This window comes from Fundulus heteroclitus, unplaced genomic scaffold, assembly GCF_011125445.2.
Source record: "Fundulus heteroclitus isolate FHET01 unplaced genomic scaffold, MU-UCD_Fhet_4.1 scaffold_82, whole genome shotgun sequence".
In the NCBI taxonomy this organism is placed as follows: Eukaryota; Metazoa; Chordata; class Actinopteri; order Cyprinodontiformes; family Fundulidae; genus Fundulus; species Fundulus heteroclitus.
The window spans coordinates 926,401-943,885 of NW_023397274.1; the positions used below are offsets into that span (position 1 = coordinate 926,401).

General features: G+C 39.8%; 1 protein-coding gene across 4 annotated transcripts; it reads right to left on the reverse strand.

Moving 5' to 3' along the window:
- Positions 1 to 4,974: 4,974 nt before the first annotated feature.
- On the reverse strand, positions 4,975 to 17,176 carry smad4a (SMAD family member 4a). 4 transcript variants are annotated; one of them, XM_036134441.1, is made up of 11 exons: positions 16,844 to 17,175; positions 14,380 to 14,742; positions 14,123 to 14,297; positions 13,905 to 13,934; positions 13,620 to 13,823; positions 11,252 to 11,359; positions 10,559 to 10,609; positions 10,299 to 10,479; positions 10,046 to 10,217; positions 7,506 to 7,644; positions 4,975 to 6,510 (listed from the first exon to the last, which is right to left on the reverse strand). In XM_036134441.1, exons 2-11 carry the CDS (start codon positions 14,617 to 14,619, stop codon positions 6,299 to 6,301), a joined length of 1,512 nt encoding a protein of 503 aa, XP_035990334.1. In that variant the 5' UTR covers positions 14,620 to 14,742; positions 16,844 to 17,175; the 3' UTR covers positions 4,975 to 6,298. The 4 variants fall into 4 exon arrangements, with proteins under 4 accessions (XP_035990334.1, XP_035990333.1, XP_035990332.1 ...); XM_036134440.1 differs by having other exon boundaries at positions 10,046 to 10,214; positions 10,296 to 10,479; positions 16,844 to 17,174; XM_036134439.1 differs by having other exon boundaries at positions 10,046 to 10,214; positions 10,296 to 10,479; positions 13,620 to 13,934; positions 16,844 to 17,176.
- Between the last annotated feature and the right edge of the window lie 309 nt (positions 17,177 to 17,485).

Sequence of the window (17,485 nt, forward strand, 5' to 3'; positions counted from 1 at the left end):
CACTCTGCCTTTCTCGAGGCCTATTCTCGCATTTAGCCTTTGTCATCGGATGAAGTGAGCGTGTGTCCGCGTGGGTGTGTGTCCTTTGACTTTGTTTTCTTAGGTCTGCGCTGTGCTTTTTATGTGCTCCTACGCCCTTCATCTGTGTGCTTGTGTGTGTGCGTGTGTGTGTTGGGAACACATCCATCAGTCACCCTACCTCAAACCGGTGGTGCCAACCCTTTGATGCGTGCAGCACAGTCACCAAACCTTAATGCACACACACCACTGTACTGCACAAATCTCGACGCGAAGAGAAAAACCTGCATTGCTTTTTCTCTCACTTCTGATGTACTCCGAGTTTCAGTTTTTAGCCCATAAGATGCTTAAAACCCTTTGTTCCCTGTTTAGAGACCATCTTTGTACAGTGGACCAAAAGTAGATATTTTCTAATATTCAGAGATATAAAGATATATAGATATATATATGTATAGTATATAAAATGATGATACACTACATATATTTGTTGCTTTTTATGTGCTTGATCCGATTGTTAAGACGTGAATGTTTTTTGTTTTTTTTTTCTTTTGGTAGCTCATCTGTAATTACTTCATTGACTGTGAAAAGTGAACAGCTTGGGAACTGCAGCGTCTTGTATTCAAAAGTATTCATACCTCCTTTCACGTTTTTTGCGACCTTACTACCGCAAACTTTATTTCATATGGAGAAACAAACTAAGTCGGTGCGTAAATGTGGATTGGATGGATTTTAGTGATAAATATCTGAAAGGTGTGGCGTGCCTTTTTATAACCTAGTAGCACCTTTTTGCTTCATGTCTGTCGAGACTCGCTCTACCTGCTCTGCACATCTTAGACCAGGGGTCACCAACATGGCGCCCGCAGGCACCAGGTAGCCCCTAAGGCCCATATGTGGTGCCCACAAGCCTGTCAAAAAAATATTTAAAACATTTATATTGTTATATAATGTAACATATTTATATTGCGGAAAGTTAAGGTGAGCTCGGACTCTTGCCACGCTACCAATGAAGTAGCTCTCAGTTTCAAAAAGGTTGCTGAGCCCTGTCTCAGAGGCTGATGTTCCCCAGTTTGAAGAATAGCTGGATTTCTATACGACTGGATGAGAAGCATCTTTGAACAACTGCTACTTGGTTGGATGCTAAATATCTTAGACTTTGACTAGGCCATTCTAACAGAGGAATATTGCTTTGATCTAAAACGGTGGTTTGCAGAAAAGTATCTGCAAACGATGAACAATAAAGGCCATAAAGTTCAGTACCAGACGAAACACCTCAGGTGTGGAAACAGGATATTATTTGTGGATATCAGACAGAAGCCACGCATTTTTTTTTCCTGTATTTATTTTTTATTCCACGTCTCACAACTGTGCACTAGTGTTGCTGTATTACCCAGGGGTCCCGGGTAAACATGAAGAAGTTTGTGGTGGTATTTCGAGAAAACGTGGAAATAGTTCAAGAGGCATGAATGCTTTTGCCAGGAGCTGTAACCTTTGAATCCTTAGACTACGACTATACTTGAACTGTTCTAGCCTTTTATGTTTGGGAGGTTGGGGAATATTGAGATTAATCCTCTATGTAGGAATTTACTTTAAACACATTTTTGCCGTTTTTCTGTTTTGTTTTGTTTTTTAATGCCTGTCTGTAACATTTCTTCACATAATGTTTATTTATTGATATTTATTGCATTTCTGTTTAAAGTGCTTATGCGTACGTTGTGATGGCGTCCCAGGATAAATCGGCAAATATCCCACTGCAAAGTGCAAACCTACTGTACAGAAAGAGCTGGAGGCTGGTTGTTTTGTTTATTCTCTGCATTCGCTGTAGATTGATGAATTGTTTTAAAGGAACGAGGGGGTAGCACTGTATTTGCTGTAATTACAAATCTTTGTTAATAACAGTGCACAGGTGATTTTTTTTTTTTGTTTTTTTTTTTGTTTTTTTTATGTGCAACTTAGATGGGCCTCAACATTGAATACGGTGGGAAAGTGCAAATACTTTGTGTCGTTTATGTTCGAGTCAGCGGACTCAAAGATGTTTGTTTGTTGAAGGAATTTGAAAAGGAAAATCTTGGAAGCCAGGTTCTCGCTCCAGTCGTGCCGACTTGAAACATTTAGCCAGATCTAGGAACTGAGTGCACTAAGATCCGGCTTTCCAGTTTTATTGGTTAGCGATTTAAACTCTCAAAAAAGACAATGAACTATGCTGTGAGTAGCTGCAGGATGAAGGCCTTTAAACTTTGCTTTTTTTGTGCCTATTTTACTTTAATCCAGTTCAGGCAGTAGAGTGTCTTAAAACATGAAAGGAACAAGACTGTAATTTCTAATCTCTTCAACTGACTCATTGAATTAACAGATACAAACAAAAAAAGGTTCAAAAAGGTCCAATCTTGGTTTAACAGTTACAAAATGTTTTGGTTTTTTTTGCGTCCATATGAGATGGTTACAGCCCTTATTTACTATTAATTACATTTCAGCTTCCTTATCTTATGTTTTTACCAAACAATATGGATCATGAGTTCTCTTTGGTGCCTGAAAGGTGTTTATTTCAATCTCAGACGCGTGCTCTTTAAATCTGAAGTGCTTTCCGGTCGAGCACAGCTGCCACCTGCTGCTGGATGTACTGGCAGGAAACTGCAGGTGCATCTCCATAAATTAGAACGTCATTAAAAGCCCACTAATTTAGCTCAAAAAGCGTAACTCGTTCAAACTAATTACACACTGTTTATTTTTGCTTAATTTTCCCGTTTATGGCTTACAGCTAACAGAAAATGAAAAAATGCAAGTTTCTCAGAAATCTGCAGATTCCCTGTGGGGTCCAGGTCCGGTCGGTTTGCTGACCAGTCGAGCCCAGTTCTACCGTGCCCATTAAAGCAGGTGTTGGTACCGTTGGCGGGGTGGGCAGGTACCAAGTTCTGCTGCGAAACGAACGCCGCGTCTCCGTTAAGCTTGTCAGCAGAGGGAAGGATGAAGCGCTCCTTGGTAGACAGCTGCTCTGACTTTGGACTTTAGAAAACAGTAGACCAGCACCAGCAGAGGACATGACTCCTCAATTCACTGACTGTGGAAACTTCATAGTGGACCTCAAACAATGACGTGGATCCTGTACGTCTCCAATCTACCTCCTGACCCTGGGGCTCTCATTTTTGAGTAACTTTTTTTTTTTTAAAGGCGTTGTCTGGAGGTACACTTTTTTCCTTCCACCTAACTTTCCACAGTTAAGCTTGGATAAAACCCTGTGTGAAAAGCCAGCTTCTTTACCAGCGACCTTTTGTGGCTAACCTGGAGGATGTCGGTGCAAGTCTCCCCCATGACGTTGTAAGCCATAGTGTAACGTTTGTGTATTTAAAATCTTTTTAATTGGTTTTATGCTGTATTCAAACTTTCTGAGAAACCAAATTTTGTGTTTTCGCTAGCTGTAAGCCATCTCCAAAATTAACAGCAATTCAAATATAAGTCTATATTGATTAACAGAAATGACTTTCCAAAAAAAGGTAAAAAACAAAACAACTGGACTTGTTTTCCGTAGTTGAAGACATTTTGCTTCCTCTCCAGGAAGCTTTCTCAATTCAATTGAATTGAGAAAGCTTCCTGGAGAGGAAGCGAAACGTCTTCAACTACGGAAAACAAGTCCAGTTGTTTTTGTTTTTTTCCTTTTTTTTTGGAATGACCATGACGTGGATGACTGAGAATCTTCACCAGCATCTAACAGAAATTACATTTGTAACGGTTAAATACACCTGTACTCTGGACTGATGTTATTGCTGCCAGTCGGGTTGAGTTTGATTAGTTTTTTTAGGAAAACACCCCAGCTCCAAAACTATAAATCTGAAATCTATAAGAAGCTCCTCTTTACATGAATGAAATAACGGCTTCCCTGAAGCACAGAAAACTCTGGTGCCTTTAATTAAGCTCCCTGGCTGCAGCAGGACGACCTATTGGACTTCTGGGTCTGTGGTTGGCTCGGCTCGGTCTAAATAGCTGTCATCTCGTTAGCCAGGGGCTGGCAATTAAAAAAAAAAAAAAAAAGACTCTGTCACCAATCAGTTGCATTCAGGCCTACGGATTAGTCACTGGATACAACACCCTGCTGAAACACTATAACCTAGCAACGCACAGACGAGTACCTGCAAACGTTATCGATGTATAGAAGTGTTAAAAGCACCAGGAGAGTTGCCGTTAGTACAGAGAGAAAAGGAAAGAAAAAAAAAACCCTCCTCTGAGTCGTTTTCTCCGGATCGTGATTTCTTCTTCGTCCGATGATATTTTCTGAATGCTGTGACCTGTTCTTGAGATTCGTTAGGTGCCATTTGACAGTCTGGTGAGTCGTGGCCATCTGTAGCACGCCGCTTGACGCTGGGACAAGCGTCACGCGGCGGCACTTGGAGAAGCCTTTTAATTCACCAAAATGTGTATATCAAACTAAAAAAAAGAAGTTATATTTATTTGTTTCCTAATGATTTGTTTTGTTCATTTAGTGAATATTTTATCGGCTCTGTTGACTTTAGTGCTTTTTGTGATTTTTTTCCTCACCCTTTTTGGATAATGTATAGTACCTGATATAATATATATACAAACTTCACGTGACTTTCTTTTTGTGTCATGACTTTGCTACATACATGTATATTCTCAAATTGGCAAGTGAACCGGCGCGTGTTGTGTATTTTACAGAAAAGAAAAAAAAAAACAAGGACGATTAGGGGGGACTTTTCTATTTACAAGGACGTTATCATTTAGTGTGTCGTATTAATGATAGAAACTATTAAGACACGTAGTTTTTGTTTTTTCTGAATATTTCAGATCTCGGCTCAGGCTAGCTTCTTAGTGTTGGTTTCCTTAAAAACTTGTGATTTGTCTTTGCAGTAAATAAACGTTTTCTTGTTCACTCGCTGTCCCGTCTCATAACTCTCACAGTAAACAAGTGGTTGGGCTGTTGGTTGTTACTCATACATATAAACACCATTGTTGTTCAAACTCCATTTATTCAGCTTTTATTACATTACTGTAAAGATCAAGATTGTTTTGTTTTACAGCTTTCTTTACCATTCTTTATATATATATGTATATGTATATTGACCAGAACAAATAACTAAAAGGTAGCAGGTGTATAAAATACTGCCACATTAGTTGGTTAACAGAAAACTGAATACTTGGTCATCAATCATGCTGAGAAAAAAAATAAAAATCCAGAAAACTAAACTTTAATGAGCAAAGTAATACTGAAACCACTTCAGTCGGGTCAAACCTCCAAATGTATCGTTGGCGTCATTATGGCTTACACTTCCTCGCTGTTCCTGTAACACACTTATTAGCCTGTTGATCAGATTAATTCATCCATAGTTTTTACTAATTTCAGCCCCTTCGATGTAATTTACCACTCAAACCAACGTGAAATCTTGGGGGCAATTACAGCAAATTCCCATCTTCCACAGATCGCAATTAAAAATAGCCATGCTAGGAATATGAATACAGCTGAGTAAACATAAAACTAATAAAGTGCTAATGGACACCTAATCAAAAATGTTTCTGTTGGTGTGTAAATGGTTTCAAATTGCTGATTTACAAAAAAAAAAAAAAAAAAAAAATCACAAGGTACAATGATGATACAATAATGGTGCTGAGCTCTAAAACGGTCTGAGTGTCGTTAAATCTAAGTAAAAGAATACAAAATGGAAAAACAAAAGATCTTTTTTACTGTGAAGATCCAAGTTTTACAAGAGCATGAATAATACGGTTTTTCTTTCCAGGCCCTGATCTGAGAGCGTGGAAATGATTTCTACATTACAGAAAGCCTTTTCAGCTCAACATACCAGCAGTATACTCCCAACTAAAAATACATTCAGGACAAACAGACACAAGAGATCACAGTCAAATGAATTACTAAAGTCATTTCATGAATTTAGAGAGGATCTTTTTTTTTTTATTATTATTTATTATTTTTGGATAAAGGCTTTACTTCTTCCTGTTACATATTCCATATAAGTTAACATTTTAACACTTTATTTTGCACGTTTTCAAAAAAAAAATAAAAAATACTGACGTGTTCAACCCAGCGGTGTCCTGAAATGCAGTTAGCGCGTTGCTAACGGCTCAATTTCCAGCTTGGAGTATACGGCCGGTCTTTAGGTCCTTTCTTCTACAAGCTACACAGCATTCACATGATTGCAGTCCTCCTTTAGCACCCCAGGCCTACAGATGGAGCGGTCTGTTCAAAGTTGTTTTTTTGTTTTGTTTTTCTACATTTTCTGTTGATTTTCGTATTTTTCCTTTTTTTTTTAATGTTACTTCAGTCCAGAGGTTGAGGGTCAGCTATGGGCATGGTGTGCAGGACTTCGTCTAGGAGCTGCAGAGCTCGGTGTAGATGGATTTCGATCCAGCAGGGGGTCTCCTTGATGCTTTGCCGTGGGTAGTCGGGCCCCCAGCCTTTCACGAAGCTCATGCGCAGAATGCACAGCCTGCGCAGGTCGTCGACTCCGATTCCCGCTGCGGCAGACAAACCTGCAGGGGGGGATTTATGGGACAGGCGTCTTAATTACTCTTGCATGAGAGGCAGGATCTGCGAGGCAGAACCTGTGCAGCACACAAACTCGTCTTCAAATAAGTTTAAGCAAACGCTTCAACAAGCATTTTAATTTATTTACAAGCCACTACTTGAGGCCAAAGTTGTACAGATTTTTAGGATTTACTGAAAATGGTATCAGTAGAAACCCTGAATGGAGGGAATATACGGGGGAAAAGGCCATCCTGCTAAATTTGTCAAGAATATGGCTGCTTACTTTTACATTACAGTGGAGTAAAAAATATCTACTGACTTAAGGATTTCAGCTTTTTCCCCACCATAGTTAAATGTTTCAAGATGACCAAACATATTTCATCTCAGAGAAAGGCAACATGAGTAAACGTTTTGTTTCTTTAAAGCAGTTTATTGTCCTCCTTGGTGGAATCGGCGGCCGTCAAACGTTTCTCAAAACCGGCAATGAATAATTTACATCGCTGTGGAGGAATGCTGGCCTACTCTTTAGAGTATTGTTTTAATTCAACAATATTGGAGGGTTTTCAAACAAACACTGCCCGTTTAAGGTCAAGCCACAACATTTCAATCAAATTTAAGTCTGGACTTTGACTAGACCACTCCAGAGCCACTTCCTTTTGGGGTGTGTTCATAGGCACTGATGAGGAAGTTGTTTTTAAGCTTCAAATTGAGACATTTAAAAGTTGTGATGAGTTAATATATATTACCTGCCTCTAATAAAGCACTTGTCACAACATCGTTAAAGCCTAAAAAGTCTTATTCTGTACTACAAGAGTTTTTTTTTCTTCTCCCCTATTCTCATGCTGCTCTATAATTTTCTTGGTTGCAATGCTTTGCAACGCACCGCCCTGAGGAAGTCCCTGACACTACTTAAGATTCAATCCCCCACAGACTGCGATAATGACAAGCAATCACAGTAATACACTTGTTGGAGGCCAAGTGCAGCGGTAGGAGCACTCACTGATGGCGGGCGCGATGCCTCCCACAGAGCCGGGCCCCGGTATGTTCCCAGCCACGGCGGCTGCCTGGGCTGCAGCTGCTGCCTGAGCCGTCGCCGCCTGCTGCTGCATCTGCCTGTGGCACTGGCGCAAGTCGAACACCTGTCAACGTTCAGAGATGCAACAGCTGTCTTTAAGCAAAGGGGTTCTCAATGGAAAATCCAAAAAAAAAAGAACTGGAATAGAAGACGTATAGAGCAAAGTGATAGTCAAACTGCAGGCTTTAATTATTTATTATTCTGTGTTTGACTGAACTGAAATGAATGCATTGATGTGGAAAAAGAGACCGAGACTACTATGTGCTAAAATACTTCATAGGATGTTTGGGTTGTCAAGATAATAAAATGTCAAACTAGTTGCCGATGCAAAGGGAAATACAATACTGGACAGTTTGACAGCGCAGAGACATTTTTTTCCTTTTAGTTAAGAGAAAAATAATTTCAATATGGCTATCTTGTAACTTTCTTAATTAAGGCAAAACCTATAAGTAGGGACAACGCAGCCATTGTTTAGAAAAATGATATAACCAAAAGGTCTCACTTCCTTGTTTGGCAAAACAATTGAAAAGAAAACAGCATAAATGTTAATATCCTTTATGGAAGTCTGTACCTTTGATTCAGTCATGCAGTTATTTTATTAGAATTGTTCATCTTTAGAGTGCTAGTGTGTGAGCTGACATTGGTCTGTGAATTTGACGCTGATACAAATAAATTTGACTACTAAGGGAAAAATAGAAGATCCTCCTATGCTAATATAGTGTTTCAAAACAGACATGGATCTGTTACAGTTTAAACAAGGATCGGTGCCATACAAATGTACTCAGCAGCAGCCGTGTACATTCTCCACCTTTCTCATAATTCTGCATTAGATTTTCTTTAGTTAAAATAAGATTGGAATTCCTTTTATTGTTCCGCAGTGAGGAAATTCAGGAGGTATACACAGCCAGTTACAATTATTAGCGTTGAAAAAGAACAAACTAGTCTAATCTAAAATTAGCTCTAGTTATCAACGAGAGCAGCAGGGTTCCCACTTTTTTCTACTCTTGTCAGTTTCAGTCTGGCTCAACCACAACCTGTATTTTTGGGAGGCCAATTAGCCTCCAACATCTTTACAACTAATCAAGGAGTAGTAATAGTATGTTTAGCGGCTTTACTATTTAGAAGCCGAATGTGCCAGCAGCTGATAAACATTTTCCTGCGTTGATTCGTACCGCAGTATAAAAGGGCGTTGCGAGATGCAGAACTTCTTACTTGCGACGCACATCTAGATGGAGAGCTCAGCAACCTTGGTTAGGGTGTCAGGGTCCATGAAGCTAACATTTAGCTTATATCATCTGGTAGTTTTTCTACTTCACTGTTGCAAATACAGGAGCTTTACTGACCTTTTAACTTTGCTCTTAAACACAAGCGTTAGCACGCAGCGTTAATGCAGCATTAGCACAGCTAGCACGCAGCGTTAGCACAGCTAGCATACGGCATAGCTTGCCATTGCTTTTTTTTTTTTTTGCCAGTCCCTCTGCCTGTAGAGAAAATACCTCCAGACAATGCCTATCTTTTGATGGACTCGCCATGTTAGCAGAGTTTAAATTTCCAGCAGCAACTCATTGTTCGGGTTGAGTGAGTAGCTGCAGAGGAGGGAACCATTGTCTCTGTCATTGGAGCGCTGCTGTCAGAAGAAGCGCACAATTACGTCAAATATGAAAGGGTTGGTTTCGAGATTTCGTTGTGGGATGCAGAACTTCTTACTTGCGACGCACATCTAGATGGAGAGCTCAGCACCATGGTTAGGGTGTCAGGGTCCATGAAGCTAACATTTAGCTTATATCATCTGGTGGTTTTTCTACTTCACTGTTGCAAATACAGGAGCTTTACTGAGCTTTAAACTTTGCTCTTAAACACAAGCATTAGCATGCAGCGTTAGCACAGCTAGCACGCAGCGTTAGCACAGCTAGCACGCAGCGTTAGCACAGCTAGCACGCAGCGTTAGCACAGCTAGCATACGGCATAGCTTGCCATTGCTTTTTTTTTTTTTTTTGCCAGTCCCTCTGCCTGTAGAGAAAATACCTCCAGACAATGCCCATCTTTTGATGGACTCGCCATGTTAGCAGAGTTTAAATTTCCAGCAGCAGCTCATTGTTTGGGTCGAGTGAGTAGCTGCAGAGAGGGGGGGGGACCATTGTCTCTGTCATTGCAGCGCTGCTGTCAGAAGAAACTTCACAATTACGTCAAATATGAAAGGGTTGGTTTCTATCCAGTTCGATGCAAATTTGTATCTTTGAATTTTTTTTCCTGGTGTTTATAATGAAATACCTATTATTTTGACAACCCTAATAGTATTGCAGCTGGCTTTCTGCAAAATGTTCTATTTTAAAGTTCTGCACTTTTCAAGACAAATTATTTTTTTAGCAGTTTTTGCAGCAATGCTTAGCTCTATTTCAGAGCGTGGTAAATAACCAATTCACCTTTCAGGAGCCCTGCAGTAGAAGAACCTGCTCCTTTCTCACCTTGATGTAAGCACTGGGGTAGATCTTATGAACAGCGTCGCCCGGGGCGCGTCCAGCTTCTCGATCCAGATAGTAGCTCTGAACAAACACTGCATGGTCGCTCAAACAGCGCACCCACACATCGCCTTCCCCTTTGCATTCCAGCTGCACACCTTTGCCAATGTGGAGCCTAAAGATGCAAAGAACAACAAGTAAATGAATATCTTATTTACACAATACAGAATAACTACAAATTACTATTTGCTCTTACCGGGCTCTTTCAATATTCTCTGTCCGGTGGACATTGCTCAGCTGGCCCAGGCAGAAGCGATCTCCTCCAGAAGGATCCACATAACCATCCACAGTGACTATCGGACATGTGGACGGCACCTTAAATGTCTCCCCCACCTGGACGTCCATCTCAAAGTACGCAATGGAGCACCAGTATTCTGGAGCTGGAAGGAAAAATTAATTAAAAAACGTCAGTGGTTTTTGCACTTCTAGTATATTAATTGCCTCCAACTTTATACTCACCAGGGTGATTTGATATAGGGGGCTGGAATGCTATTTCATTGGTGACAGGCCCTGGGGAAAAAATAAAGGTTAGTTTTCATTTTTTGTTCACCACACCTTTTCATTTTCAACATACTTGGACCGAAATTCATGACAAATCTATCAAAAACTAAATTTAATTGGGGGAAACAAGTAGTTCCTCTATCCACAGCAAAGATAAAAATTCAGCTTATGCTTTAAAAATGCCAACTAAATGCAGCTTTAATATTCAGGTAATACCTAATAAATGTCAATATTCAAACTAAAAGGACTAATAAAGGATAAATAAGCCTTTATGTGAAAACGCTTAGTGAGCAAATACATTCATGTCTGCCTAAAACAAAAACATCAGCGAGTTACAACAGTCCTACAGTTTATCTAATCAGCTCAGATAATCATTTAAATATCATCTTCTCCATTTTAAAGGGGGAAGCAGATAATCAGAAGTGTAACTTGTGTAAAGACCTTTTGGTAGTGCTTCTTCTATGTTTTTCTGAATACCGTACTGCAGCATCCAGCTGCAGTTTTAATGCATTTCTTATTTTAAAGTCTTGCTTTCGCTCCGTGCAGAACTTCCACTAAACACCCGCGCTGGAAAACCGCTACGGAGTTGAAGCCGATTTGCTCGCGAGTTCAGTTTATTTTGCAGACCATCCATCTTCTCCACCCACTTACAGTAATGGCCCGTGTGAGGCATGGGTGGATGATGCTGTAGATGGCCGTTCTGGTGTTGGGGCACCGCCGGGGGGAAGCTGCTGGTTCTGTTCCAGTTCGGGGTTGGATCTGTAAGCGCACATACAAGACCAGTGTTGACAGATATTAACGGTTATAAAAAGCAACCAAAACCTTAACAGCAATGCAACTCATTATAATGCTCAATTATAAAAGAGCTAGTTTGTTTTTGTTGCAGCTTTGTCCACATTTTTAAATGCAGAAGACGACACCTGGAGGGATCCTAGTTCAGAGAACCAGGAAGAAGTTTTGTTCAACAGGTAACAGCTGATATTTATATATGTTACATAAAACAAGCTCACTCTGACATTAAATAAACAAAACATCTAATTTTAGGTCAGTTTAATGACCAAAATCCTGTCAATGTGCAACAAGCTCATTAGTTTACATACAGTAAGATTACTGTGACAATAAACTTCACATTTGGAAACATTTGGATGTCATCTATGCAAACTTGATTTAATTCCTCTCATTTGAACTACACGGAGTTACACTGTTGATATAATTTAAGCCACACCTCAAAACACACTGCTTTGTCTGTGTGACAACACAAGAGAAAAAAAAATAAGAAAAGGAAGAGAACTGTGGACCTCCGCCAGTCTGGTATAAATTGCAAATACCTAAGAAGGTAGGCTAGGTCCGTCTGGTAAAACAAGTTAAGCAGCGTGGGAATTTCCAGCATGCATGATGTTCAGGAAAGAAATGGGTGCATTTTACACACACAGGCATCTTTAGGTGTAAAACGTGCATATCAACGTGACAACTGATCCAAGAAATCCAGTAAGGGTGCTGGCTGAAGCTGGTTAGAGGCTTAAAAATCCTGATAACTGTTTAAATGGGAGAAAACAGGGGAGACGTTGTAAGCTTCAGAACTCCAAGCCAACTGTGAGGCATGGCGGTGGCAACATCATGCAGAAAATGGACGGCGTCAGGAGGAAATAAACATTATGTGGAACTATTGCAGCAGCCAGAAAATGACCACCACGTTAATTACAGAGCATTAAAAAGTCGATGTTTTACTGAGGACATCACAGAGTCTTGATGTGGAGCCTGTGGAAAACATGTGGGCAGAGTTCCAACACTGACTTATAAACCTGACTCGATTTCACCCGTTCTGTCAGGAGAAAGTCCAGGAAAGTGTTCCAGAAATCCTCCAGTTTTAAGGAAGTCCTACCAAATACCATAGGACTGTGTTTAAAAAAAAAAAAAAGATTTTCCAATTCTTAATCGATTCTCATTAATTCCTAAAGATCTATTCATATAACCAAAGACGGTGAACTCAAATGTTTCCGCCTCACACTCCTCTGCGGGAGGTGAATGTTTAATGTAAAAAATTTTAACAATACACCAGGTTAGTGTTGAAACGGCCGCTGTAGATATCTCTGGTGTCCTCCGTGTTCTGCCCTGGATCTGTTTGGCTATTCTGCCCCACAGCATGTTTGTGAAAGCAGCATTCAGGCAGAGGGTTTGGTCCTTACAGCCGCCCATTAACTACCATTGCTTTATTTGTTTGCTGTTAAAGATGTTAATATGAAACTAGCATCAAAGTGCTGCATAACTTTGATGAGAGATAGATATATATATATATATATATATATATATATATATATATATATATATATATATATATATATATATATATATATATATATATATATATATCTATATATATATATATATCTATATATATATAGTATCTATATATATATATATATATATATCTATATATATCTCTATCTATATCTATATATATTTATTTATTTATTTATTTATTTATTTTTTTTTTTAATATACCAGCAATCCAATTCGAGATCGTACCGAAAAGAAATCGAATCTAAATCTTGGGAAACGGAATCGAATCGACAGTTGAGATGTCAATCGATACCCAGCCCTAAAATACTAATGACGTTTGTACAAAATGCTTAGCTTTAAAGAACGTAAGAAAAATCCCCCTGCAATGTATTTTGCCATTTACCAAATCATTTTGGTAACACTGACTCAAGAAAATGTTCTCCTGATTTAACGCCAGTAAGAAAAGCAGTGTCTCTTAGCACGTTATAAGTAAATATCTGGTAGCTTGACATTAACCTGAACTGCTTGAAAATGTTAGTTCTCTATCAAGAGTTCTAACATTAAGCTTTTATAATGATCTCTGTTGTAATTTAATTTAGCTCGTTGGATTGCGGCCGCAGCTAGGAGAACCCGCCTCCTTCTAAAGTACCTGCAGCAGCTCTTACGATGAACCAAAGAACAGAGTTCAGCATTTTAACAGACTGCCTGGTCTAAAACCTTCGACTGTGTCATGTCTCACTTGAAGGTCCAGCACTGATGGTAGAGAAGGCGGAGGAGGAGGCTGCAGTGCTGCCCTCCGATGGCGGCAGCAGAGGGGGGCTGCTGAACGTGTCCTGTGGAACGGGCCTGGACGGAGGATGCTGGATTGTCTGCAGGTGGCCGTCGGAGCTGGAGTGCGACTGCGGGTTCTCGTAATCGAACTCGTCTTTTACTATAAGCGGACCTGGCAGAGAAACGACAGACACGATTAAGACTGATGAACGTTCAACAAAGCCTGCGACGAGGAAAAAGGAAAGCTTTGTACCTGAATTTGAAAGGGTCAATGTTGATAAGTCTGCAAACACATTAAAAAAAAAATAAAATAAAAAATCCAACATAAATCAGGTTTAACGGCTCACTATAAAGTCTTTTTTCTCACAACTCGGTGTGCTCTGAAGCAAAGACCGTCATTTTAATCCGTGTTGCTTTTCTAAATGTGTTAGCAAGTTGAATAATATCTATAAACATGTGATCCTAACTCACCAATTCCCGGGGAAACAACCCTCTCGTAGTGGTATGGGTTGACACAAACACTGTCGCATTTCAGGTCAAAGGCATACTGGCAGTATTTCACGTGTTTTAACTCGTTCTTGTGGAGATCCGGCCATCGCCACAGTCTGGCGTAGACGACATGGGGGAAACCTTTACGCCCTGCGACCTAAAGAGCAGAAAGGCGATTTAATAACTTCCTAACGCTTCCTCGCACATTAGCTACGATGGGGGGGGGCGCTACGCGATACCTGCAGGCGTCCATCCAAAGTTCGCTGTATGGTTACACATTTGCTAGGGTGAGCCCCGTTTGTGGTGATGGCAGTAATAAGAGAATCCAGCTCATCTTTCTTCTCCTTCAGCTTCTTGACAAGACTCTCGATGGCCCGCTTGGCAAAGCTTTCGCTTTCCCCGCCCTGCCGGTGGCACATGAGGCTGTGCACGATGCTCAGGCAAGCGTCGTTGCTTGTGGGAGTGTTTGTGATTGACATCTTTCTTCGCCGTTTTCAGCACTGGGTGGGCCTTTCCAGCTGCGTCCTTTATGCTTTTTTCCCCCCGCTTGTAGTGACAATGAGAAGTTATTCCTTTACCCAAGGTAGTCAACGTCAAGCCACCTAAAAAAGAAACAAACAAAAAAAAAAAAAGTGAGGACTGTTTTATGACCTACAGCTTTTTGTCTAGTAACTCAAACAACATTTTTAAAGAATAGGGGGAAAAAAGAGAAACCTAGCAACATGTTCAAAACGTCAACAATCTAACATATTCTTGATTTGTTCGTAAAGATTAAAGAAGCGCCATGTCATTTTTAGCCACTAGGGGCACTAGACTTGTACCGTTCAGGTTTAGCGCCTCTGAAGGCCACTGGCAACACTGCACTGTCGCAAAATTAAAAAGTCTCCCTCTGCATTTGGGAATGTGATAGTAGACCACTTTGGACCAGCAGATTGAGAAGTCATGGAGCTACGAGGCCACACCCGCCCCTCTAGATTAAATCCTCCTTTGTGATATGCGCCAAGTGCTGTACATCGACCTAAAAAGTAATAAGATGCATCTCAAATTAAGCTAATACTTGAGTCAATACTTGCACTGTGCTGCTTCAAAATAAAGACAATTAAACAAAACTACGTAAACAATTCATCGTCTAATTTTTTTTCCTTCCTAGCAGCAAAAACCTGTCTTTCAACATTTGCTCCTAGAGATCAAAGGAGAGAAATGGCCCGACTACGCTGGATTAAGATTTGCTTATTTATTTTTACCCGACAGTCATTTTACTACTTCATCTATTTGATACGTAATGCCGCAGACCAATGCATCTTTTTTCTCTAATGGCAGAAAATGAAGCGATCAAAAGCGAGGAGATGGCATCACACAAGCAAACGAATAAATCACCATTTAAAGGCTACTGACATTATTGTGCAATACAGACAACACTTCCTCACCTCTTTTATACGCATTGTTTGTAAATTTCTCAACTTTTTATTCACGATTATCCAACATTTTTCCTGTTAAGAATTTATCCTCAATGAAATAACGTTACTAGAGCCGCGCCTTTAGAGACGCTGTAACTTTCTCTCCATTTGTCTAAGTTTAACTTGTCTACATATTAATAATTGCATTCTCTCTGTTTCAACCATCTTCAGACACTCTTAGGCTCACTAATAGTCCTCCTCACTCCTAACATGTCACTTTAGGAGCTCTCTGAAGGCCTAAAAGGTTTTGTGAATAACTTTTATCTTATCGAGGTGAAATTCTAGGAACAAAATCTAGAATTCTGAAAAAAAGATTTTTCCTAAAATGACCAAAAGAGCTACTTTTAGTCTTAGGACTTTTCGTGAATACAAGCGGACTTTAAATTTTAAAGGTTTAACAACATTTAGTGAAAAAAAAAATATCAAAATGGCTTGAGTTAAACAGGAACAAAATAAATAAAACATATTTACACATATAGATAGATAGATAGATAGATAGATAGATAGATAGATAGATAGATAGATAGATTACAGGCAAGTAAAATCTACAGCATGAAACAATTTAAGCTTATATTTATGATTTTAAAAAGATCAATAATGTCGATTTTTTTCTTTCAGCAAAACGTTGCACATTGTCATTCAATAAAATAGTTGACTTCTCATGATCTTTTGGGGTATTTAGGTGAGGAAACAACAAGGATCTCAGCAACTACACACACTGTACAGAAAAATACAAGCTGTCCATGAATGTCTGAGTAAACAACCAGAAAACAATGAAGCGCTAACTACCGAGTTCAATGTGATGGAAACTGACATCCTCGCTGGTTGTCAATGAACACCTTGCCTGAACCAGCTGACTGACAAACAAATACAAAACGTTTGAAATGAGGAAAATCGCAAAGAAAACTTCAATAATTGTGATTTTAACCATACAGTATCAACTAAACTTTGCTAGGCTTAGCCAAAGAGGCTAATCTACAACACCTTACGATCAAAAGAAACAAAAAAGTAAACCTTAAACAGAGTTTATCTTAAATGACGCTTAAGCACATTGCTGCGATATAATTTACAACAATGCGTTCAGATAGAGCACACTTTCACATAAAGAGCAAGCGCATTATAGCACTGATTGAGCTAGCGGGGCTAGGCTAAGTAGCTCTGTTAGCGTTAGCCACGATCTAGCTAGCGTCTAAAACAACATTAAATCTAAAAGTTAAAAGAAGTGAAAACGAATCCATTGACTTACAGTAGCTCCCCGTTCAGCAGAGCAGTCCCACCCGCAAAAAGACGGAGTCGAAGTAGCTTTATCTGCCTAAAGGCTGACAGACTAGCTTACGATCAGCTCGCTAGCCTGCTAGCACACATGCGCTAACAGACCAACTTCACGCCAACGAGCCTTTCCTCTCTGTTGTCCCCAAAATCCAGCATCTCACGGAATAATGCAACCGCTAACCAGTCAACCACGTTCACCCGATCACCCGGCGACACGTCATTAAAGTTTCACCCGGATTTTTCAGCTGACGCCAACCCGCCGAAAACCTAGCTGGCCACGAAAATAAACAAAAATCTGCCCTCCACCCACCGCGCTGTGGCTGAGCCGTGACAGGCGTGGCGCTGCGGGGCTGCCGCGTCTCCTGGAAAAGAAGGGACATAATTTAATGCCGCCACACAGGTATATGGAGGACCAAGTCTTCCATATCTAAAAATAAATACAGAAATAAATAAATGCTCAATAAATAAATAAGCATACAATTAATTGCCACCAAATTAATAAATGTAGGTAGAAATTAAATTATACAGTGAGACATAAATGTATATATCTCTTTTAATTAGCTTATTCTTTTATTCGCCTTTGTAATAATTACCTTATTTATTTATTGTGCGTTAT

What these genes read in the sequence shown, in the direction of transcription:
- smad4a (XM_036134439.1), bottom strand. Translation starts at nt 14,619, where the DNA reads ATGTCAATCACAAACACTCCCACAAGCAACGACGCTTGCCTGAGCATC. An exon ending in GAGAATATTGAAAGAGCCCG is followed by an intron (nt 10,215 to 10,295) that starts GTAAGAGCAAAT and finishes TTGCATCTTTAG; the next exon opens with GCTCCACATTGGCAAAGGTG. An exon ending in ACCCCAGTGCTTACATCAAG is followed by an intron (nt 7,645 to 10,045) that starts GTGAGAAAGGAG and finishes GAACGTTGACAG; the next exon opens with GTGTTCGACTTGCGCCAGTG.